This window comes from Pristiophorus japonicus, chromosome 8 (assembly GCF_044704955.1).
Source record: "Pristiophorus japonicus isolate sPriJap1 chromosome 8, sPriJap1.hap1, whole genome shotgun sequence".
NCBI lineage: Eukaryota > Metazoa > Chordata > Chondrichthyes > Pristiophoridae > Pristiophorus > Pristiophorus japonicus.
The window spans coordinates 111,691,168-111,717,771 of record NC_091984.1 but is presented as its reverse complement, the minus strand read 5'-3'; the positions used below and the strand labels follow the sequence as shown (position 1 = coordinate 111,717,771).

At 41.0% G+C, this 26,604-nt stretch overlaps 1 protein-coding gene across 5 annotated transcripts in view; it reads right to left on the bottom strand.

Moving 5' to 3' along the window:
- The window catches only part of dennd1b (DENN/MADD domain containing 1B), a 303,998-nt gene that overhangs the window by 5,771 nt on the left and 271,623 nt on the right, over positions 1 to 26,604 (bottom strand). For all 5 annotated transcript variants that reach the window (XM_070887322.1, XM_070887317.1, XM_070887318.1 and 2 more), the window contains 2 exons: positions 4,436 to 4,509; positions 279 to 495 (listed from right to left, as the gene is read on the bottom strand). In XM_070887322.1, the coding sequence (XP_070743423.1) occupies positions 279 to 495; positions 4,436 to 4,509 (291 nt within the window). The remainder of the gene's footprint in view (positions 1 to 278; positions 496 to 4,435; positions 4,510 to 26,604) is intronic.

Here is a 26,604-nt window from a genome sequence, read left to right as displayed (position 1 = left end):
CCTTATGGCTAAAGTGATCAAGGGGTATGGAGAGAAAGCAGAAAAGGGATACCGAGAGAATGATCAGCCATGATCTTATCGAATGGTGGTGCTGGCTTGAAGGGCCGAATGGCCTACTCCTGCACCTATTTTCTATGTTTCAAAGAAATTTCAGGATTGCAGCCTCGATCGAGACGAATTTTTTGAATTCAAATGGCTAGTGAACTTGAGTCACGTTATCTTTGATGTTTTAACTTGCGTACTATCACAATCCTAGAACTGTAATATAGAGTACTCACTCCTGCTTTATAACTGATATCATCCATTGATTTGAAGAAATCCAGGCTCTTTGCACCACACAGCTTTCCTTGATCTGAACTATGTGTACTGAGGGTATCAAGGATCTCTCCCAACAAGTCCATCTGGCCTGGAGATTGTGACTCTAGATCCATCTGTTCAGAATCATCACTGTCATCAATATAGGCATATACTTCTCCACTGTCTTCAGATGATACCCTAAGAAAATGAGTATTTTAAGTAGCTTAGTAAGATGCAAGTCATACTTAGTTTGCTTAACCAGCATAATTACCTGCATGAACAAAATCACATCATTTATTATTACTTTTAAAGATTTATTAAAAGCTACAACTTTTACTAAAAATTGATGTAGTAACACAATTTAAAGTGCTTAAAATAAGTTACATGGAACTTAAAATATGATGGATAATTTATGCTGAGTGAAAGGTTAGCAGAATGGTCAAGTGATGCACTTGATCAAATCACCTAGACTACTTCTCTTAGTTACTGTATCTTTATGAAATAAGGACAGTGCAAACAGTTTTATTCCATGTGCAATCTGGGAAAGATGCAAATATGAAATTCAAATACATTAAAACAAATTCAAATATTTTAAAAAGTATGTTAAAAATGGAATGGATCACTGCTAATAGAAAGATATAAATAATGGGCCAAAAATTGCAGCCTCACCGGGTGCGTATGATGTGTACATGCACCCGGCAAGGCCTCGCTAAAGCCGGTTCTCGGCGCGCGACTGGAATCCTACGTTCCTACGGACAACGTTTCGTAGATTTTTTTCGGGTAAGAGGCGTTCGTTAGAAGGAAGTCTCTGACCGCAATTTACAGCCCAATACTTCTGGTTAGAAGTTGACAAAAAGTAAATTGCACCCCATCACTTGTGAGTTCTGAAGTTGTTTTAGACTTGGTCCTTGGATAAACTACCAATAGCTAAACTGTTGAGACTATTAAATTGGAAGAAGCTGGCCCCAGTTTAGTCCAGAAAGGCATGCGACTTCGTTCAGGCGAAGCCAATCACCAGGTTGAGAGACGAGGATGAGATGAAAATTAAAATAACATTGTTTCCTGTAACATTCATAGCACATTGAATATTGGCGACATCACAGGACAATGGAAAACTTGTTCGTAATTACTACGTGGGAAGATTAAGTTCCAATGAAAAACTTTTGGATAGGCATCATCAGGACAAGGACCCAAATGTAAGCTGCCCTTGGATCCTGGCAGTCAACTGAAATAGCCAGAGGGGATGGGGAGGGGTGGAAGGAGGTAAAATATTCTGATTATAGGACTTTGAATCTTTCTGGTAGTAGCGACGCCATGGTCGTGGTCCTTTCCCAATAACCTCTGTATGCAGGCACTGATGAATATTCCTTTGCTTGACTAGATCTGATCACCCTACCTGCTGGCGCATTAGGCTTGTAGAGTTATATTGAGCAGAAAAGGAATACCACCAGCACCCGGTGATGTCTACTCCTGAAGCTTCCATTAGTAAGCCAGGCTGGAATCAATCATCAACAATGTCCTGGAAGATGCAGACCTACCTAATCCTGCCATAATAGTTTGATTTTGTTCTGAACTTGCAACACCAGATTTGTCATCTTGGAGATCTAAAGCTCAGAAAGAACCAACCTGCCTCGTACCCCTAACCTCGATGAGGACAGTCGCTTGGCGGTCATCAGACAGCTGACAAATGCAGGTATCAGCCATTGCCAGGCAGGCAGAAGGTATCAAGAGCTCATCACCAGGACATGGTGCATAGGCAAATCTCCCAGAAATATGCGACTGCATTGTCACCATCCTCCTGACCACAGCAGAGACACATATATCCCAGCAGATAGCGGTAACAGCAGTAAGAGGTATGAAACATTAGCAGCATAAACAGTTGTAGCCTAATCATGGTAGTCACCAAGTCCTGGGTATATGAGCTCTTTTACTCATACGCCTCCAGCAAGTCTTGGATTTACTCATGACCTTTGTGACACACATCTGCCTTCAACATGGTGAAAGAACTTATACAGGTATTCTTACCAACCACTTTGATCTTACATTCTAGGGCTGGAGGAGATTACAGAGTTAGGGAGGGGAGAGACCATGGAAGGATTTGAAGACCAGGATGAGAATTTTAAAAGTGAGGTTTTGCCAGACCGGGAGCCAGTGTAGGTCAGCGAGGCGTGAGTTCGGGGCCAGGGGCCCAGGGGCAGCACAGGCCAGCACACATTGCAATATGTGTGCGCACTGGGTCCGTGCAGCAGAGCTGGTCTCCAGTCGTCTTGGCTAATCCTTGCCACTGGACCAAGACCTAGCTCTGTCAAGTCCATGTGGTGCCTGGTGTGCAACGGTCACCATACATTAAAAAAATGCACGCACAGGCATCTTCCACCCTTCAGGATGTAGTTCGGGATCTAGAATATTAGGTCCTTCATTGAAACACCTGTGAACTCAGCTTTTTTTGGCGTGGAAGCAAGTCATCCTCGTTTCGAGGGACTGCCTATGATGACATTCTAGGGTAGCACATTGACATAATTTTTTCTCAATATTTTTCCAATATTGTATAGAGTTGCTTACAAATGGGATTGAAGTGTAATCTACAAATGGGATTGAAGTGTAATCTCTACTTCTCCCCACTTTCTGCCCCATCACCAATTCCCGATTTTTCTGCCCTCACTGCCTACTTAACAGAGCTGATAAATTTCAGCTCCCTTTCCAAATGAGAAATACGCAAAATACAAGCTACACGAGATGGCATTTATCTAATGCTTCTAAGCAATGGTGAAAACTGCTATGCAAGATTATAAAGCAATTTGACTAAATTGGAGCACAATTAAAGTCCAACTACCAGAGTGTAACTGCAGAAATATTTTTGTCCTTTACTAGTGGAATGCTAAATACAGTACTTGACCAAAGACACCATGTATCACACATAATCAGTAAACACTATACTTAAAAATAATACATTCAAATCATGCTGCTTTTGTTGTATTCAGTCCACAAAATACAATCATTTTTGTATAGGCACATTAAAAAAGGCTCTACATTATCAGGAAGATTTTTTTTTAAAGTTGATGGGTTATCAAAAAAAATCATCAGATTGCAGTGGGCAGGAATGCAGTACTTTTCCCTACTTTTAACATCTAGTATCTGTATTACCCATATTCATAATCAAGAAAACTACAGATAGATAGAGGGTAAATATCCTCCATTGACTGAGATTGTCTATTAGTACCGGTAGTACACACACAAAATGGTTATCTGAAAATATTGAATACTAACAATGAAATAAAATGTGATTTTTTTATATCTCTCATTCATACTATTGTGTGAATAAACTTAACTGCATTATGTTGTCATTCAGCCATCAAAGATGAACATGTGCACACAATATGCCAATCCAAATTAATGTTAAAAAAATCAAGCACCTTTCACAAGTGCACATAGTTTGATATTTTGAAACCAGCAGAGGTCAGCATTGATACACACATTTTTGATACAGTGCATCGATGATCATCACTTCAGAAATATAATGAAATATAATTAAGAGTAGATTTGCATTTTTCCCAAATCTTGTATGAATACTTCTATGCATCCAGTATACTTTTTCTGTTGTAAATATTTTTGCAATATGCAACTAAAAATACTGTTTACACTACACAGCCAACAGTTTAAATATCTTAATATTCTGATTGTAATGCCTGCAAACATCTAACTAAGCAACACATTTCTGCAGACTAACTTGACATTGATTTACTGTTTATAAGAAGCTGTTTTTGAAAAGTAAATGGTATAAGACATGAAATAGTAGATGGAGGTGTAACATGTGCATATGCAATGAAATTATACATCCAATGAGCCACAACCATAATTCAGCATTAAAGTAGAGGAGTTTGCAAAATATATGATATTGCCCTTCCTGAAATATATTAACTTCTATACTCATTTATCTGAAAACATAATTGAACATTGGATATACAGCATTAGCAGTAAAGGATGCATTGCAAATAGAACACTTGCCACTTAAGTACACTGTTATCAGTTTTGGCCTTTTGTTAACAACTTAGCTGAGAACTGCCTGTCCAAAAGGCATCAGGAATGATAACGAAGTATAAAACAGAAGACACAAGAAACAATTGAAATGATTCCTTACTTGCTTGCTCGGTCTGCCTCATCATCATCCAGTGGGGAAACAGCACCAGTGTGTGATGATCGTTGAGGGCGAACCTAAAGGCAAAGAGAGAAAAAAGTGACTTTCATTTCCAATGCTCATCCTCTATGCCTCTCTTGCTTATGATTCCATGAGTGGCAATGGCCTACCCAAGTAGCCAGTCTTCTTGCGTGAGCCTGGACAATGTCAGTGGGCTATTTAATCAATCCCATCTTCAGTTAATGTCGCAAATTAACAGCATTTCTGAAGATGCCACTGGAGACCAATCAGGAGCAGCAACCCTGGATAGTTTTTTTCTCCTTCCTGGGGAATTCTGAGGTTAACGTGCGCTGTCTTTGATCAGCTAATACTGATACTGCAGCACAACGTTGATGTGTCAGAATTTCAGTAAGAAAATATGGGCACTCAATTATCATTAATCAAATAATATAAATCTTTTAGAGTGAAGATATTGGAATTTTAGCTCTTACAAGTGATGAGTAGGGAACTTTAATAGTGTTAAAAAAACTAAGTTATGTGCATCAAAAGGCACAAGCATCAGTGATGCGATATTGTTATACACACTTAAAAAAAAATATAAAATACATCACAAGTTATTACCTGGAATTAATGACATTTTGTACTCATTGCCGAGGAACAAGACATCACCATTACTCCAATGTGGCCCACTCAACAAACCCAATCTCAGTAATCAGTTAACTTACTATATGTACTGGCAGATTACTTGTAGCATTGCCCACAGTAAGTTGGATGATGTACAGTTTTATAATGATAGGCATGTTCAACTGTGCATGCACAATGTATCATTCTGTGGGTAAACTGCAACTGTGTTGAACCTGGTCCCTCCCTCAAATCCACAAAGTATACTTGCTTGAAACAGCAATATCTTAAGGCCAAATAGTTGTTAACTGCTGCAGGTGAAAGTATGCAGCCAGGTCCTTGTCAATTTTTGGCTCTAGATCAAAAAGGAACTGGCATGAAATGGCTGATTTAAAAAAAATATATATACACAGGTAGCGCGTCCAAAATCCGGAGTTCCAAAACCGGAGAGTTCCGAAAATCTGACACCGTGCAGATCGCACAAGTTGACGTCCGGAATCTGGAAATCTGTTCCAAAAACCGGCATAAAATGAAAGTAGTAAAATTTCAGAAATGGATATTTGATATTCGGATCAGTATTCTGTAAATAATCCCCCCCATCCCCCCCCCCAAAAAATCATAAAACATTCACAAGACACTTAACTATCGAATCGCTACAAAAGAATTAAAAAAATAAAACATTGAACTTATCTTTTTTGCAGGTCTTCATACCTACCGCTGTTCCAAGGCCTGAAACGCAGGTTTTTCCCGGGAGTGCTTTTCCGTCCTAACTACGGGTGAACCAAATTTTTGGCGGAAGTGGTATTTCGAGTCTTGCACGCCGGCAGTCTGCTCCCCAACGGTACTTAAAAACCGCCGGCGCAAGACTTCTCCGAATTTCCCGGTTCGTCGTTTTCGCCAAAAACGGTGAAATATCGCAAAAAAAAAAACAGGTACAAGGTTGGCAAATTTTTAGCCTGCGTGTCTGGTGTCAGCCCTGGATGCAGTCCCGCCAGATCACACCAGGTGCCCGTGCAGTCAATATAGAGCAATAGTGATCCAAAACAAGGGTACGCACAACAAAACAATTGTTCTTTTGAATCATCCCTACAGCTGCTGTCCCTGCCATTAACTAATTTTGAATCACCCACAGCCGCTGTCCCTGTCTCCGAAATCCCGAAAAACATGAAACTCAGGCCAGGGGTTTCCAGATTCGGGACGTTAGATTTCTGTTCCGAAATCTGGAAAAATCCAAAAACTGGAATGGCCTCGGTCCCGAGGTTTCCAGATTTCGGAGATTGTACCTGTACTTGCAACTCTCTGAAGTGGGATATCGTGTGAATTCAAATGAATTCAAAACTTAAATTTTTGTAATAACAATTTTTCTATGGCACAGCCCATACTAAATCAGAGTACAAGAACACCATTATGGAAAACACAAATAATATTCTTCTGCTCAAGTGTGGGTGTGTCATTTTACACTTATAAAGTGTAATTAAAAGTAAACACTGGCTAAGTTCATGTATATAAGTCAATTAAGAGGCAGAAGACATTGTGGCTCTGGAACTTCCTGTTGCTGGACCATTTGTGAATGTGAGTGAGAGTGGGAGAGAGTGAGAGTGAACATGAGCAAATGAGAAACATGGAGCCTATCATGTATTTTTCAAATTTAAGTGAATCATGAATAACAAACCAAGTTCAAACTTAAAGCAGTGCTATCTCAGTGCAAGAAAGAATCAAAAAATTCTTAATTCTGTCTATGATAAAATAACAGTGATAAACTGTTAAACTTTAATTTGACAGTCTCAGCTCCTATATACTGCACTGCCTTGTAAAGATAAAGGTAAGTTTATCACAAGAGCAGAATGAAACTGAAATGGACATCAGTGCAAACTTGCAATTCTATGAAACTGAGTAATCCACACTATTAGTCAACTTCAGTCCTGATTGTGGTAATCAAAAATTATAAATTTTACCACTTCCACTTTGGTGTTTCACAATTTTGAAGACGAAAAGAAAAACAAATCAATTATTGACTACAAGGATCTGTCAAGTGGAAGATGATTCCATCTACCCTAGTAAAAAAATTACACTTTCGCTCCACCATGTTGCTGTTTCAGAAATTCTGCCATGCTGCTTTCTTTTCTCTTTTGTGTGTGACGACATAAGGGAGCTGTCTTGTAAAAAGGGTGGTGGTGCAAAGGGAATGTACAGCATGTGAAAACTGCATAATATGAATGAAATGGCAGCAGTTGGTAAGATGATACCTAAAACTGGAGAAGACTCAGCTTCTCCATATAGATCTTCATGTGCAAAGTTGCTCTTTCTCCCTATTAAATCATCACTTCTAATCAGTGACTTGTAAATTTTAAATCCCCGCTCCTGAATCACACTAATCATTACATCACCAGCAAACTATATCCACGTCATCAAGATCAACCTCAAAATATCTGCAAATCTTGCATCCCATCTTCTTAGCAGCAACAAATAAAACTGCTGCTCCCAGTCAAGTGCAGCACTTCACAGCATTTTGTTTTTGTATCAGACCTGTAACTGTCTGATGAGGGGAGGAAATGTTGCCCAGTACTGTACTCAATGGTGCCATGATAAATTCCCAATAAATGGTAACATTTTTCCATGTAAAATGTCTTTTAAAAACATGTTTATATGATTAACCAGAGATTTGACCTCTTTTTAACCAACCACTTTGGATCTGCATGTGCCAGCCATGGCTTAAAAAGTGCAGGCAATTTGCCGAGCCTTCATCTGTACTGCTGTGAAATGGGTCACAGTTTCACTGATGTCAGGTGGGGTGAGGGAAGAAGGTTGAGGCTGACTGTGCTCTTGATATCTTTTTAACCTCACTCCCTGCAGGATGTGCTTAACCTCCGATGGGCACCCAACCCATTCTCGGTCATGTTTGTGATTTCCACTGAATGCGCCCCACTATTAGGTGATGCAGTGTGCTGGGGCAACATACTGTCTTGTGTTTGGCTAACTGTGACCTTTGCTGAAAGTGCATGCAGAAACAGCAGGTGACCATGGGATCACGCTCAGTACTCAACCAAGCAGTCAAATGGCAGCCGACACTCAATGTCCAGGCGCAAGTGAAACGTAACAATGTGGATCAAATATAAGAGAGAAGGAGACCAACTACATCTGCAGATCTGCAACAGGAAGAAAGGGCAAGGAAACTCAGAAGGAACATTGGATGTCACACTACTAGTAAATGCAAAGCACTCATTAATCTTTCTGGGCTATGCAGGTTGATATATTTTTCCATAAATGTCTGTTCCTCTGCAATTTTTCTACACAAGATGAGAAACTTTGACAACCAGTTCAAAATGTTAATTTTGGGATCAGATGACAGGTTTCTGATAATTTTTTTTCAGTAATAACAGAAACCTTTTTGCAGCAGTATGTTTACACCACATAAAAAGTCTTTGTTGTCAAACTGCATTTGAACAGTAAAAAAAAATCAAGTGTATTAATAATCAGTCTATACTTCATATTTGAACTAGTCATTTAAATACAAAGGTAATTATTAGTAATGAGCACTCTTTGATCCTTCTGGAAAAGACAAGCTTTCATGTATTTCACTGTACATTTTGTTCTAAGTAGCACTGGATGTTTCTCTTGCATGTGTTAATAATCCATTTTGTTTCAGACAGAATTTTTTTTAATGACTGCATTTTTAAATAGCAGAATCAATGAGGGGAAAAAAGCTACAGAAACCATTTCAAGTGGTACATCTGGAGGGCTTAAGAGGCACATTTTACCCATTCTCAAGGCTTCCAAAACACTAATGTAAAATATATATAAAATAGGATTTTTAAAAAATTGACTGTATCCCCTCTGGTAAACAGAAGCCATAACAAAGGCGATTAGATAAGGTTCCGATATTCTATTAATTATAGACTTCAAAGTCATAAATCTTGCACAATCTCATTAGAAAAACTGGAAAAACCAAGAACATCTGCAAAATTTGTTGAATACATAAAAGAAAAATGTAAATAAACCCTACTTCCTACTGTTTGCAGAAGGGAAAATAACTTTGGTATGTTTTGCAGTACTGTATATACTTCTAGTTTAATAGACAGACTGATAGCAATAATCCTGTGGGATACCAGAGTTCTAAACTACAAATATAGCTAAATTAACTAACTCTCCCTTATTAATAGCATTCCACAAACTATCTTAGGAATGTAATGCAATATATCCTGGTGAACTAGGCAAATAGTCTTTTGGAATAATTTAAATTTGCAACAAGGCATCTACGACAGCGCCCTCCAAACCCACGTCCTCTACCACCTAGAGGGTCAAGGGCAGCAGGCACATGGGAACATCATTACCTCCAAGTCACACACCATCCTGATTTGGACATACATCGCTGTTCCTTCATTATCGTAGAGTCAAAATCCTGGAAGACTCTACCTAACAGCACTGTGGACTGCAGCGAATCAAGAAGGTGGCTCACCATCACCATCTCAAGGCATGGGCAACAAATGCTGGACTTGCTAGCAACACCCAAATCTCGTGAACAAATAAATAATTTTTTTTAAAGTTGAGAGCATACTTCTGCAGTGATGAGATAACATTTTTTGTTTTCATTGCATAGACCGTTTCAAAATGCTTTATACCTTAATGACCCAAGATATGCTTCAATGGGAAACTGCAACTAGGCCCAAAGGATTTCCAGCAGCCTTAATTGACTTGATTGGCATTCTGATAAAAAAAATTCTGGACATAAAAAAGATACATTTCACTATGGTCAATTGGGGAATAAATGTCCTTTTTGGGAGGAGATGAGAAAATGTGAAATGCAAACAATGAAATATATTTCCAATATTTTCAGTTTACATTCTTATGTTTATTTTGATCTCTATTTAGAGAAATACACAAGTTTCCTACAGTTCTAACACAGCAAGCACAGGTTAAGATTCGGTGGCACATCTACACCAAGGAGCAGCAGGGTACAAAATATTTTGTACTCCATTTGAGTGGGGATGATGATCAAGTTGTTTTGTATTTTCTCCTCGTTTTAAATGGCTCCATTAAAGACACCATTCCCCATACAACGGAGTGGGAAAGCAATCCATCTTCACGTTTAGCACTTTGTAAACAATTGCTGGGAGACACAAAAACAGCTCACAGGATCTTTCAGTGTGAGGTAGGAAAGTGTCTTGTCTGTTCCAGCATGAGAACAGTTGAAACTAGTAACACATCGAGGGAATATAGCCGATAGACACGGTTCCCCTACTCTATGGCACTGCTTGAATGCCCTGGGCTCCATTCAAACCAACCTTGCATATAATTCAATCGAATATACTACTTATAAAAACAAGCATGGATTTAACAATTGCCTAATGTTTGTGCATTTCCTAACTATTGCATCACGCACCTAAAATCAATATATATTTTAAAATTCTTAACCTGGATCAACATATACATCATGGATCAACCTTCTGCATGGGAGCAAACTTTTATTTCTGATTCCTTACCTATTTTCTTTTCTAAATGCAATGTATCTGGGTAATAACACCAAAAAAGTATTATTTTGAAATCCTCTTTGCTCCAAACCAAACAATGAATTCTTGCACAATTAATAAAGGCCACTCATTTGCAAAATAACTAAGAAAACAAACAAGACCATTAATGAGTATATTTTGTTTATATAAAATGTATTTTTTAAGCATCCAATGCCACAATGGGATTCCTGGCAATTCCCTGATAACCAGAAGGGAATACCTATTGAAGAGTGTGCTGCACGTTACAGCACGCCCGGCATGACACACATCTTTCCTGGGAGACAGACACACTATGGGCTGTCTCATTAATTACAAAGGTGAGAATTCAACAGCCAAAAGAATATGTATTCAGTCAGTTTGCTGAAATGTGCAAAAAAACCTTCCATTCACCTTTATTCACCATAAACCTTAATAGGGTTTGAGAATTAAAATGCATGCACTTTCTGTTCTCCCATGCTTTTCTATTGTGGTTTATTTAGCCCAAGGCTAGCCATCTGTTATCATGAGCAATGTTCTATAGTTAAGAAAACAAACAGCAAAACAGCTAACCCAAGCAATTATAGGCCGCAGCACACAAACACAAAAGCACAAAAAAAAAACCAAGAATCTGTTTCCTAAGTGGTCAGCCACGCCCACATACTGCTGACTCTGTGTTCAAGAAAGAGCAAAGAAGCAATTATTTTTTGGCTTTTAGCAACTGATGAACAAGTACACATATTTGCATGCAGATTGGGAACACACCTTTACTTACAGAAATAAATCAGGTCACTTTTTTATTTACATTTCTAATAAACTCACATCCTGTTATGTAACCAATTTGCTTGTAACAAAGCAATATTCATCTCTCTGGAATTCACTTAGCTTTCAACAGCCATAGAAGATTTTCTGAAATTTAAAGTGTCCCAATAAACTTGGAAAAAAAAACTTATTGCAGTTTAGTAAATTGCAGAAAGACAGGCAACACTGGTAATCTGGGTAGTTTAACTGTGGGTAATTTGGTTTTCTGCATGACAAAATGGCAATGGTCCTGTTAGTTATGGTATTTTATTAACAACATCCCCAGTTCTACAATACCTCACCTATCTGCAAAGCTACAACGGAATGCAACATTGTGCAAAGGCACTATATGCTCCAGTTAATTGGCATTGATCAGGTGTATTTTTGGACAGTTCAATCAATGTGTGGACAAAACAATGTTGATGGTTTGGCTCCATTTAAGACATCAGTGGGACTTACCATTAACAGGCTCTTTCCAGTATAGTCTCAATTGGGAACTAACGTGGGGGAGGGGGAGAAGAAACTGCATAAGCCAACGAGTGCTGCAAATGCACTTGCCTTATTTTTGAACTGTTGAGCTCCTCATTTGAACAAAAGAAAATGAACCATATACAAGTTAAGCTCTACTGAAACAATTTGGATGGAAGCCAGTGAGCTAGTTCAGCAACGCAAAGTGTTGCTTGGCTAAAACAGCTCCTATGATTTTATAATGTTCAGAACAAACCTCATCGGAAAGTGGGCCTTGAATACTTGGAATCAAGGGATAGGGCATGTAAGTGGGGTTGAGGTAGATGATCAGCCTTATTGAATGCTCAAGAGGCCATATGGCCTACTCCTGCTCCTATTTCTCATGTTTCAAATGGCCTAAAATAGAATGAATTGGAAACAATGAAACCTGTAAATTAGAGACACATTAGGGACTGGCATCAGCTCTCCTCCTATCTTGCAGGTGTCCTCATTTTCAAAACGTTTTCCCAACAATCTTGAAGAACCAGCTGAGATTGTGATCAGCACCTAATCAGCTGTAACAATGCTAAGAACATAAGTTTGGAAGCAGATATGATAAAACTGATGTGCCAAGTTCAGTACCTGTACAATGCAACTTATTCCTAAAGACACTCTCAGTTGACAGACAACAGTACTGCCTGGGCTGGGCTGCATGTGCATTTTCTAGCGTATGTTGTCAACAAGGGTGACTGAAAGCGAGCACAGTGGGCTGCAGGAGTGATTCAAACCCCGATACCAGCACGGACAAAAAGGAATCCAGTGTCAATCCACTGGTAATAATGATCTTCAGACTCAGATACAGTACATACTTTGAACAATTTTAAATTGTGACGTCAGGCTGTGTCCCGTGTGTTAAGGTGTAGAAAGGCTTGGTGCATTGAAGGCCGGCCGTAGTTTGTAATGTGTGGTTTCAGAGTGCCTCTTGTACATTTTTACAATGGAAATTATTTGGGAGTTTCAATAAGTGCCTGTTTATACAGGTTTCCTTATACAGGTTTCCTTGTACAGGTTTAGTGACAAACAGGAAACAAATCATCTGATTATCAAGTCAGCTTCCATTTACCACTGTGAACAAAATATTAGACTGAAGCGGTAATGCATCAATTGGAACAAAAACGTGAGCAGACATAGGGCTCAATTTTCCCCAATGCCATTTTTGGCGTATTGCCAGAGTTACGCCCATTTTGATGGGCCCCCGACTACTCCAAAAAGTAGCAAGTTTCCCCGTTCTATTTTTTGAAATTGGCACCGCGCAGCCTGTCCTGTAGCCTCGGGGGGTGGAGCCCAATGTCTGCGCTGAAGAAACGATGCCCTCCCTTCTGTGCATGTGCCAAAAAAAGTACATTTTTGACGTGACTGCTATGGGCGCGCATGCCCAGTACAGCCAGTCTGCATGCGGCCATTTTTAAAGAGCCAGTTATGTATGAGAACTTCATCATTGGAAAAATCGGAGCTGCAATACAAGATGATACGTGGCGCATGAACCAAGAATTTCTGTTAGGATGAAGTGGAGGCACTTTGATTGAGGGCAGATGGCACGAGTTGGACACCAGCAGAGGTCTTACAAAAGTTCCACCAAAAGAAATGAAGAAACGCTGGAACCAACTTGTACAAGGTGACTGTGCAATGGTGACTACCCAGAGGTCTGGAAGCCAGTGCAAAAAGTGGCAGGACCTTGGTCAAATAGTTAGTGTAAGTAATATTTTCATTTATTCAATGGAATTGCAATTGTAAATATGACCATCTATATATGTCCCATTCAGCAGAAAGACACCCTCTCCAAAAAGTTATGTTTTCATCTTTGCAGAGGAAGGTGGCATACAACAAAACAGAAAGAACTCAATCAGGAAGAGGCCCGGCAAATCTGCACCAACTGACACCCTTGGGAGAGAGTCGCTGCTTTGATATGCCCTGCCTGGAGAAAAGCAACCACCACTGCACATGCTGGGCCCACACTCGAGGGAGAGGGCAAGTCCTGCAAATTCACCAGTCTGGCTTTGCTAAATGTTAAGTATTGCGCAGGCTAGCCATGCTTCAGTTCATGGGGATGTCTCAATCAGCTACGCTTCGGTTGATGCAATGTGCTATCATTCATTGTGGTCCTTCAAATCAGCCTGCACCTCCTCCAGAGTGAATACAACATAGGGGCCTTCATCCATCCCCTCCCCCTCATGCTCTTGGTCTGGAAGGTGCGATTGGAAGATGTTCTTTTCAGGCTCGTCCACATCTGAATCTTCTGCTGGCTGCGCTGTGTGAGCCTACTCATGCCACCCACCCTGCCCCATCCTCTGCTGCTAACCATTTGCCTGTTCTGCTACATTTTGCAGAAATTGAGGCCAACCCTGATGATGCAGAAGATTCAGATGTGGACGAGCCTGAAGAGAACATCTTCCAATCGCACCTTCCAGACCAAGAGCATGGGTGTGAGGGGGAAAGGATGGATGAAGGCCCCTATGTTGTATTCACTCTGGAGGAGGTGCAGGTACGACCCATTGAGGTGCCAGCCCCTTCCTAGAGTGGTATGAGTGTTAGTGGGGCATTCCATGGTTTCCCACCGTCCGAGGCTGTGGGTCCCAGTGGGGTGCAGCGAGCCACACCCAGGATGAGGAGGGAAAGGAGAGCTCAACAGAGCTGTCCTGAAAGGCAGGATGTAACAGATGTGGTTCAGATGATGGCAATGAGTGCGGAGAGCATTGACTTTACCCAATCTCGTCTGGACACCATCAGTGAGGTGGGTGTTGAGGTATCGGGACTGTCGGGAGAAGTAACACCACTCACGAGAAATGGGAACACTGTCCGGGAACATGGGGGAGGGAATGTCTCAGTCAGCCGAAACAATGTCAGTGCACGAGGGAGGGAATGTCACAGGTAGCTGATGCGCTGTCAGTGAACATGAGGGAGGGAATGTTTCAGGTAGTTGACACACTGTCAGGGCACACGATGGAGGGAATGTCGGAGTTAGCTGCTACAATAAGGGAACACACCCAGACCCGGCGCCCATTGAGAGAATCAACAGCAACTCCCACTCCAGTCCGCAGACCAACCTACAGGCCCAAGCTGCACCCTCCACATTATTATCTGCCTGCCTGCCACCCCCACCCCCCACATTAAGTGCGCACACATTACCTGAGATGTTCGAAAGAATAAGCTTGGTACCAACCCAAGAAACGCTGCGCCACCGCCTGCGGGCAGGAGTGGAGTCACCAAGACCAAGTGCAGCGGGCGGTATTAGAATAAGAATATAAGAATTAGGAACAGGAGTAGGCCATCTAGCCCCTCGAGCCTGCTCCACCATTCAACAAGATCATGGCTGATCTGGCCGTGGACTCAGCTCCACTTACCCGCTCACTCCCCATAACCCTTAATTCCCTTATTGGTTAAAAATCTATCTATCTGTGATTTGAATACATTCAATGAGCTAGCCTCAACTGCTTCCTTGGGCAGAGAATTCCACAGATTCACAACCCTCTGAGAGAAGAAATGCCTTCTTAACTCGGTTTTAAATTGGCTCCCCTGTATTTTGAGGCTGTGCCCCCTAGTTCTAGTCTCCCCGACCAGTGGAAACAACCTCTCCGCCTCTATCTTGTCTATCCCTTTCATTATTTTAAATGTTTCGATAAGATCACCCCTCATCCTTCTGAACTCCAACGAGTAAAGACCCAGTCTACTCAATCTATCATCATAAGGTAACCCTCTCATCTCCGGAATCAGCCAAGTGAATCGTCTCTGCACACCCTCCAAAGCCAGTATATCCTTCCTGAAGTAAGGTGACCAAAACTGCACGCAGTACTCCAGGTGCGGCCTCACTAATACCCTATACAGTTGCAGCAGGACCGCCCTGCTTTTATACTCCATCCCTCTCGCAATGAAGGCCAACATTCCATTCGCCTTCCTGATTATCTGCTGCACCTGCAAACTAACTTTTTGGGATTCATGCACAAGAACCCCCAGGTCCCTCTGCACCGCAGCATGTTGTAATTTCTCCCCATTCAAATAATATTCCCTTTTACTGTTTCCCCTCCCCCCCCCCCCCCCCCAAGGTGGATGACCTCACATTTTCCGACATTGTATTCCATCTGCCAAACCTTAGCCCATTCGTTTAACCTATCTAAATCTCTTTGCAGCATCTCTGTGTCCTCTACATAACCCGCTTTCCCACTAAGCTTTGTGTCATCTGCAAATTTTGTTACACTACACTCTGTCCCCTCTTCCAGGTCATCTATGTATATTGTAAACAGTTGTGGTCCCAGCACCGATCCCTGTGGCACACCACTAACCACCGATTTCCAACCCGAAAAGGACCCATTTATCCCGACTCTCTGCTTTCTGTTAGCCAGAAATTCTTGATCCATGCTAATACATTTCCTCTGACTCCACGTATCTTTATCTTCTGCAGTAAACTTTTGTCTGGCACCTTAACGAATGCCTTTTGGAAATCTAAATACACCACATCCATCGGTACACCTCTATCCACCATGCTCGTTATATCCTCAAAGAATTCCAGTAAATTAGTTGAACATGATTTCCCCTTTATGAATCCATGTTGCGTCTGCTTGATTGCACTATTTCTATCTATATGTCCCGCTATTTCTTCCTTAATGATAGCTTCAAGCATTTTCCCCACTACAGATGTTAAACTATCCGGCCTATAGTTACCTGCCTTTTGTCTGCCCCCTTTTTTTTTTTTAAAAACAGAGGCGTTACATTAGCTGCTTTCCAATCCGCTGGTACCTCCCCAGAGTCCAGAGAATTTTTGTAGATTATAACGAATGCATCTGCTATAACTTCCGCCATCTCTTTTAATACCCTGGGATTCATTTCATCAGGACCAGGGGACTTGTCTACCTTGAGTCCCATTAGCCTATCCAGCACTACCCCCCAAGTGATAGTGATTGTCTCAAGGTCCTCCCTTCCCACATTCCTGTGACCAGCAATTTTTGGCATGGTTTTTGTGTCTTCCACTGTGAAGACCGAAGCAAAATAATTGTTTACGGTCTCAGCCATTTCCACATTTCCCATTATTAAATGCCCCTTCTCATCTTCTAAGGGACCAACATTGACCTTAGTCACTCTTTTCCGTTTTATATATCGGTATATAAGGTGGAGAAGACATGGGTGCAGTCTTTCTTTGCTGCTGTTGTTGATATTATTGTCATTACTGTTGTAACTGTTCTCAGATTAAAAGTTTTTTGCAAGTTATGTAAATTTACAATTTATAAGTTTATAAGTATTCTTAAAGTTTTTAAATGATTTATGTGAAAATGTGAATGCAGTGTGAGCTGTGAGGAGGATGCCAAGAGGCTGCAGGGTGACTTGGACAGGTTAAGTGAGTGGGCAAATGCACGGCAAATGCAGTATAATTTGGATAAATGTGAGGTTATCCACTTGAGTGGCAAAAACAGGAAGGCAGAATATTATCTGTGGTGACAGATTAGGAAAAGAGGAGGTGCCATGGTACATCAGTCATTGAAAGTTGGCATGCAGGTACAGCAGGCAGTGAAGGCAGCAAATGGCAAGTTGGCCTTCATAGCGAGAGGATTTGAGTATAGGAGCAGGGAGGTCTTACTTCAGTTGTACAGGACCTTGGTGAGTCCACACCTGGAATATTGTGCACAGTTTTGGTCTCCTAATCTAAGGAAGGACATTCTTGCTATTGAGGGAGTGCAGCGAAGGTTCACCAGACTGATTCCCGGGATGGCAGGATTGATATATGAAGAAAGACTGGATCGACTAGGCTTATATTCACTGGAATTTAGAAGAATGAGAGAGGATCTCATAGAAACATATAAAATTCTGACGGGATTGAACAGGTTAGATGCAGAAAGAATGTTCCTGATGTTGGGGAAGTCCAGAACCAGGGGTCACAGTCTAAGGATAAGGGATAAGCCATTTAGGACCGAGATGAGGAGAAACTTCTTCACTCAGAGAATTGTGAACCTGTGGAATTCTCTACCACAGAAAGTTGTTGAGGCCAGTTTGTTCGATATATTGAAAAGTAAGTTAGATGTGGCCCTTACAGCTAAAGGGATCAAGGTATGGAGAAAAAGCAGGAACGGGTTACTAAAGTTGCATGATCAGCCATGATCATATTGAATGTTAGTGCAGGCTCGAAGGGCCGAATGGCCTACTCCTGCACCTATTTTCTATGTTTTTATGTTTAAAGTTTGATACAAGAATATTTTTATTAAAGTTAAGTAAAAACAAATGTTTGTTAAACTTTTGAATAAAATATATTTTAAATTATCACTGAATAATTTCCATTATTTGTTCCATTATTAATAGGTCCAAACAGTAAACATGGCCCATTTAGAATAGTTGCCACTGAGCCTTCAGGCAGCAAAGCATTCACTGATGAGCTGCTGGCGCATGGCTCGAGCAATCGTTAAAGGGGCACGATGGCCTGCCCTCCTCCGTCACCGTGCTCTGGTTTCAGGTATTTGCATAGCTTCATTGTCTTCCTAGTCATCTGCATCTTCCTCATCATCAGCCACTCTCACCTCAAGTGGGACGTCTACTATCAGCTGCTGCTGCCTCAAGATGGCCAAGTTATGCAGCACACAACAGTGAACTGACCGACAATCTCAAGGGAATATTGCAAGTAATCTCTGAAATGGTCCATGCATTGGAAACGCTGTTTCAAGATGCCAATGGTCATCTCTCTATTATGCTGCGCATTGCAATGTGCGACATGTTGTATTCCCGGTCAGCTTCTGTCCGGGTTACACGTCGGGGCATCATGAGCCAGGTGACGAGGCTGTACCCTTTGTCTCCTAGCAGCCAGCTCTGCCCGTCTGGCTGCTGCTGAAACATGGCAAGGGAAATTAAGGATCGTGTTAAATCCAAGGAAGAGGCATATAAATTGGCCAGAAAAAGCAACAAACCTGAGGACAGGGAGAAATTTAGAATTCAGCAAAGGAGGACAAAGGGTTTAATTAAGAGGGGGGAAAATAGAGTACGAGAAGAAGCTTGCCGGGAACATAAAAACTGACTGCAAAAGCTTCTATAGATATGTGAAGAGAAAAAGATTAGTAAAGACAAACGTAGGTCCCTTGCAGTCGGATTCAGGTGAATTTATAATGGGGAACAAAGAAATTGTAGACCAATTGAACAAATATTTTGGTTCTGTCTTCACGAAGGAAGACACCAATAACCTTCTGGAAGTACTAGTGTCACGTGAAGAGGAGGAGGAACTAAAGGATATCCTTATTAGGCGGGAAATTGTGTTCGGGACATTGATGGGATTGAAGCCCGATAAATCCCCAGGGCCTGATAGTCTGCATCCCAGAGTACTTAAGGAAGTGGTTCTAGAAATAGTGGATGCATTGGTGATCATTTTCCAACAGTCTATCGACTCTAGATCAGTTCCTATGGACTGGAGGGTAGCTAATGTAACACCACTTTTTAAAAAGGGAGGGAGAGAGAAAGCAGGTAACTATAGACCGGTTGGCCTGACATCAGTAGTGGGGAAAATGTTGGAATCAATTGTTAAGCATGAAATAGCAGCGCGTTTGGAAAGCAGTGACAGGATCGGTCCGTCAGCATGGATTTATGAAAGGGAAATCATGCTTGACAAATCTTCTAGAATTTTTTGAGGATGTAACTAGAAGAGTGGACAAGGGAGAACCAGTGGATGTGGTGTATTTAGACTTTCAAAAGGCTTTTGACAAGGTCCCGCACAAGAGATTGGTGTGCAAAATTAAAGCACCTGGTATTGGGGGTAATATGCTGACGTGGATAGAGAACTTGTTAGCAGACAGGAAGCAGAGAGTCGGGATAAACGGGTCCTTTTCAAAATGGCAGGCAGTGACTCGTGGGGTGCCGCAGGGCTCAGTGCTGGGACCCCAGCTTTTTACAATATACATCAATGATTTGGATGAAAGAATTGAATGTAATATCTCCAAGTTTGCAGATGACACTAAACTGGGTGGCGGTTTGAGCTGTGAGGGGGACGCTAAGAGGCTGCAGGGTGACTTGGACAGGTTAGGTGAGTGGGCAAATGCATGGCAGATGCAGTATAATGTGGATAAATCTGAGGTTATCCACTTTGGGGGCAAAAACGCAAAGACAGAATATGATCTGAATGGCGGCAGATTAGGAAAAGGGGAGGTGCAACGAGACCTGGGTGTCATGGTACATCAGTCATTGAAAGTTCGCATATAAGTACAGCAGGCAGTGAAGAAGGCAAATGGTATGTTGGCCTTCATAGCTAGGGGATTTGAGTATAGGAGCAGGGAGGCCTTACTGCAGTTGTACAGGGCCTTGGTGAGGCCTCACCTGGAATATTGTGTTCAGTTTTGGTCTCCTAATCTGAGGAAGGACGTTCTTGCTATTGAGGGAGTGCAGCGATGGTTCACCAGACTGATTCCCGGGATGGCAGGACTGACATATGAGGAAAGACTGGATCAACTGGGCCTTTATGCATCGGAGTTTAGAAGGATAAGAAGGGATCTCGTAGAAACATATAAGATTCTGATGGAACGGGACAGGTTAGATGCGGGTAAAATGTTCCCGATGTTGGGGAAGTCCAGAACCAGAAGACACAGTCTTAGGGTAAGGGGTAGGCCATTTAGGACTGAGATGAGGAGAAACTTCTTCAGTCAGAGAGTTGTTAACCTGTGGAATTCCCTGCTGCAGAGAGTTGTTGATGCCAGTTCATTGAATATATTCAAGAGGGAGTTAGATGTGGCCCTTATGGCTAAGTGGATCAAGGGGTATGGAGAGAAAGCAGGGAAGGGGTACTGAGGGAATGATCAGCCATGATCTTATTGAATGGTGGTGCAGGCTCGAAAGGCTGAATGGCCTACTCCTGCACCTATTTTCTATGTTTCTATGGCAGATATAACGTTCTCGCATAGAATGAAGGCATCATGGGTGCTCCCAGGGTATCTTGCATCAATTGACATGATGCGATGCATGTCATCACACATGAGCTGCACATTAATGGAGTGGAAGCCTTTTCTGTTCCTGTACATCTCGGAATCCTCCAAAAGGTGCTCGCAAGGTGATGTGGGTACAATCAATGCAGCCCTGTACCTTTCGAAAGCTAGCAATCCTGGAAAAGCCCACAGCCTTCAGCCCTATCACACATTGCCTGGGCGGTCATGGGGAACTTCATTTCTCCGGGCATATAGTGCAGCTGTCACCTGCTGAATGCCGATGTGTGTTGCATGTTGAGAAATGGCACACACATCTCCCAGTTGTAGCCTGGAACTATCCAGATGCATAAAATGAAAGTGCAGCTGTAACCTTCACTTCAACTGACAAAGCAGTCCTCCTGACCCTTCTCGGTTGCAGGTCTGCTTTTACTAACTCACAGATCTCGGTTACAACTTCTTTGTGGAAACACAGCCTTCTGACACAGTCTGCATCACTCAGGTGCAGGTACGAACACCTGTCTTGATATATCCGATGTGTGTAAGGCCTTCTGCCCATCACCCTACTTGCTCTGAGGTTCCTCATGCGATGACGTTGAATCAATTGTCTCCTCCGCAGCACCATCATTCCGAAGGCTTGCACAAGGTATGGCATTGTCAGTATTGCCCCCATGATTAAATTGTACCTTTGCAAGAAGCTCAAAACAGCAGGCAGGACAATTCTTTCTTCTCTCTCCTCAAGATCGACAACCTAGTATGGACCACACCCAGGTCTGAGCAGGCGCAATTATCGGGAAATCTTCCTCCGGGCTTCATTTGATGCATAGTGTAGGCTTCTCATGCCTTCCGTTCACCTTCCACAGCCCTCCATTCCCCGCCTCCCATCCCGGGCTTCTTTTCAAGCCATGCTCCGAGCCAGAGTCCGGGCAAGATACCGATTCTGCCGGCTGACGCTCTGACCCTCAAGCCTGGTTTGGAGACATTGGATGGTGGCGTGCCAGTATTAAAAAAATGAAAACTTAAAGAATTCCATTAAAAGTCCATTTCCTGTGTTTTAAGTTTAAAAAATCTAAGCTTGATTATGGATCTTCGTGTTCTTGACTTGCTTCAAAACTTTGCAAAAAACAATGGTGTCTTTCTGCACCAATTTTTTAATGTGCGCTGGTTTCTCTTAAGTGACCAGAAGGTTTTTCGGGAGTGGTCACATATGCCGTCCTAGGAGAAATTTAAATTGGCCAAACTTGCATAATTGTGATAAACAGGCGCAAAAAAACCCCAACCTAAAGAAAGTCATAACTAACTGAATTACGTGGGTGCACAAAGATTGGGGAAACTTGGACTTTTAAATTTAGGCCAAAAAACTGCCCAAATAACTGGGTAAAATTGAGCGCGTAAGGTGGCGACTTTCTTTTTATGGAATCAAAATGTAAAGTTCAGAAGCAGCTTAAACATTGACAGTTTGGATGTTTTTAAACCAAAAGAAACATGCACATTAAGAGGCAGGCAATTGTAAACTGTTGATGTGAGAACTGAACAATTGTGTTCGGGCCTTACGAATATTCAGCACACAACTATCGCTTTTGTAATGAGTTTTTTGCCTCACCTTCTGTTCCTTCCTCAGATATCTCTTCTACTATCCCCTCCAAAACTCACTGATAAATGTTGGGAATGCTGTTTCAGAGGCATGGGCTGCCTGCAAGCACCTTGCTAAAGTGGAGCTTCTTCCTGCGTGAATCTCAGTGCAGAGTGTCAGTAAGCAATTCAACTGCTAGGTTTATCACAACCAAGATTGACCCTGTTCTCCCCCAATATCCACACTCTAGCAGATACCACTGGAGATTAAGTTTGCTCATGAAATGTCTTGAAAACACAACCACTCTAATTTGTCTGCAGCAATTACTTCCTGTGTCAGCATCTTCACATAACATGAATAAGGCCAATAGTAATGCGGAACCTGCTAAATGTTTCAGATTTGTTTTTTTTTTAAAGCCATGAGTACTTTGTTTTAAGGACTTTTTTCTTGATTTGGAAACTAGTTACATCGGAGAGAGAAAATAATTAATAACATTAAATACTAGAGTGAAAACCAATTAGCGACGCAAAAAACATTTATGATTTTGCATTGTGATTTTTGATTTACTCAATTGCTGACATTTCAATTTGATTTTTTTTATTCATAGTTTAATAGTGCTGTGTGCTTTGGTTCTTATGAAAATTAGATATTGGTGTAATTTATGCAGATTCATATGTTCAATTCCAGCTTTCATTGATTTAAAATAGATTTAATTGCCACTGCACAACTAAAAAGTACGAGAAAATTGTTCTTTTTTTTAGGAACCGTGTTGAATTTTAACATGTCCTTTCCATTAAGAAATGGCTATTACATGATAGGTGTTTGTACATAAATGTTATCCTTAGATAAAGGACTGTTATAGATCTGTGCTCTATGCAGTAGGGAAACAAGTTATCAAATGCAGAAATTTCATTTTTATTGGGCTGTGTTATTGAGCATAAACCAAGTTGTTTCTAATCGGAAGGCATCTTTTTATGCTCTGTATGTGCAGACGGCAATTTTCAGTCATGAGATCATGTCAAACTGCTTACACTCTTTTTACTTTAAACAAAACAATTTAACAGCTTCACGTGGATTGCTGCACTGTGAGGTAATTAAAAATAAAACTTGTGTTTTTACAAGATTTCATTTCTTGCCAATAAGGGAAAATGAGTGAGCACTGTATCAGTGTCAACAGCTTCACGAGAGGGCCTCTGCAAGAAAATCAATGGCAACATGCTCAGCTCCCACGGCTTTCAGATATCGATGTTTCCAGAGCAAAAAGTCTGAATCATCTATGGAAATGTGTAGAGCATGGTTCTTTCTGGATGATCACAGTCCAGTGTTCCAAGAGAGTGTGACATTCAATATAGTGTTGGGGAAGATATGCTGCTGTGAGCAGTGCAGAGCTGCAGGCCTATTACTGACAGAGCATGGCTGATGGACAAATCCAGGTGCCCACTGCTTCTTGAATGTCAATATGAGCTTTAAAAATTCTGTCAGACATCAGAAAGAAAAAGAAAACCTTCATATTATCATATCATGTGTACCTCAATCAATCATGGAAACTCCGGCAATATCAAGCTCAATACATTCATCAGCAAACTTTGATTCTGCTGCACATATTCATTTGTACAAAATGATTATGGAAACTTTCTAGCAGTTGTAACACTCCTGCAATGAATGTGTTTCGACAGTCTCAATACCGTTCCTGGAAGTACTGGCTTGTAGCACAAAACTGGTAATCTCATTCAGAGGGACAGCAAGATCACTTGGAATAGAAAGTGAACATATTCACACAGGTGGGAACAGAATAAGGTGTCCAAAATGCAACCCCTGGCAACCTGGCCCTCAAAGCTCAGGAATCGGAGTCCAACATGGGATTATATTCCTTATTTGTTGGGTTTGTCGTGTTTTAATTGTGCGTGGCTGGAGGTTTGGAAAGGGATGTTCTTAGTGCTGTTACCTTATTGGTGAACAGTTTCTAAATCAGAACACCAAAATCTGTTAATATTAGCAATTTGTAGTATGGAGATGGCAATATACTTTTAATCTTCAGATGGAGCAATCAAGGTTCCAAGTTAAATCATGAAGTTAAGGCACATTATTAAGGCAAATTCCAAGAAGATGTATAATTTACATTGGCTATACTGGACTTAGGAGTGTTTGATGTTGACAAAATATTACTTTTCCCAGCACTGACATCCCTCATCCTAATTGAGGACAAAAATTCAATAAAAAAATAAAAGAAAACGGTAAAAAGGCAGAATTGACAGTTATAGGTCAAAACTAGGTTTCACTCCCATTGTGGGTCCACTGGCAAATCTATTCATTTAACAAAACCAAATGATGAGAATTTTTAATTTTGGCACATAAAATATTTGGATGGGCCAACATTTTATAAGAACTTGTAATAAATATTTGCTATATTTCTGTACAAATGGAATTTAAACTTTAATGCATCAATAGAAAAACGGCAGCCTCGGGGAAAAGTCCAAGTTTTGCAAACATATTGTTTGCTCGGAGCTCAAAAAGACAAAGCAGATATACTGGGGTAGGAACAAGCAAGTCACAGATAAAAGGCATTACTATTTTTAGGTACGTTTCACCATGCACTGGTCTGAGGGAAATTCGAATTTACCCCAATTCCCAAATCACATTTTATTCCATCTGCGTACTGATGCATCAATCAGTCAATCATTTAACTAGTCCTCCTGCTTTGGCTGCTCATGTTATATAAAATGGGAGAGAGAAAGTCAAGCCAAAGATTATGTAACTTTGAAGTTTTAAGACTGGTACAATGAAACCATTCTCACGTTATCAACTTTTCGCCTTTCAGTATTGCTTTTGAATACATATACTGCAAAATTCTGACATTTCATTAAATTTCAAAGCAATTTAAGTAATGCTGTCAGATAAAAGATTTTGACAGTCTTCTGTGAGTGGGAGTAGACACTTGCACTTCAGAATTTGCATAACTGTTTTGGGAGTTTTTCTTCCTGCTGCTAACCCTTTAAGAACTGAAAACTTTTTAGATGGTAAAATATGCAGATCCATGCACAATTCTATTGAAAAGTTAAACATGAAAATGAATTGAATACTTAATTCTTCATTTTTTGAAAAATAGATTTGCTTGTGCCAATGCTTCTTGAAATGTGGTCATTTTGTTTTATTGCAATACCAATTACTTTTAAACATTTTCATCATATAACTTTTTTAGTAACTATCTTGTTAGAAACATAGGCCATTCAGTCCCTTGAGCCTATTCTGCCATTTAATTAGATCATGACTGATCCGTTTCTTAAGTCCATTTACCCGCCTTGGTTCCATAGCCCTTATTAGCCTTACCTTATTAAAAACCTATTGATCACGGTTTTGAAATTTTCAATTGACCCAGCCTCCAAAGCTTTCTGGGGGAGAGAGTTCCAGATTTCCACTAACCTTTGTATGAACAAGTGCTTCCTGACATCACCCCTGAAGGGCCTCGATCCAATTTGAAGGTGATGCCCCTTTGTTCTGAACTCCCCCCACCAGTGGAAATAGTTTCCATCTACCCTATCAAATCCTTTAATCATCTTAATCACCTCAATTAGATGATCCTTTAATCTTCTAAACTCAAGGGAATACGAGCCTAGTCTTTGCAACCTGTAATTTAGACGCCAAACCAGATTATAAACATCCATGTCAAAGATGCCCGAAATGCTTTTCAGAATTCCTCTGTTACTTACCTTAGAGTTAATCAGGTAAAGCAAATCAGAGTTCAAATTTTGAGATATACCCACAAGACTACGGTAGAGTTTGGCTTTTGTAAATTAAAAAGCAGCTAATGAAAAGGACCTTTATAAAAATGAACATTATTATATAAAAGATCCTTTTATACTACAGACTGGGTCGAAGAATGGCACTTTCCCGAAATTGCACTGCAGACATGCTGCTGACAGGGTCTCTCTGAACTGGCAGCAAAGTGCAGAGGCACACAGGGTCATGATTTCATCAACAAATGGCGTCACGACACACAAAATATCTGTGGCAATAAAGTAAGTTAAATCATGACGGCAGCACACGTGATGGTGCCATGCCATAACATTGCGTCAGCAGGAGCTATTTGGAAAAGGTTTCTTTATTGAACTGCTGCTGGTGCAGTCTTTTTAGTGGTCAAAGTTCGACCAGTGGCAGGCACGATGGCCAGTCAAAAACAGCTCTTCCTGGCTGCCGATCCGACAAATTCCAGTAGTTTTACTTTCACCTTGCCGCAGACTGTGAGAGACCACAGTTACAGGCAACCAAAGATCAATATTAAAACAGTTCAACAATTCTTTGATTCACTGCTTTGTA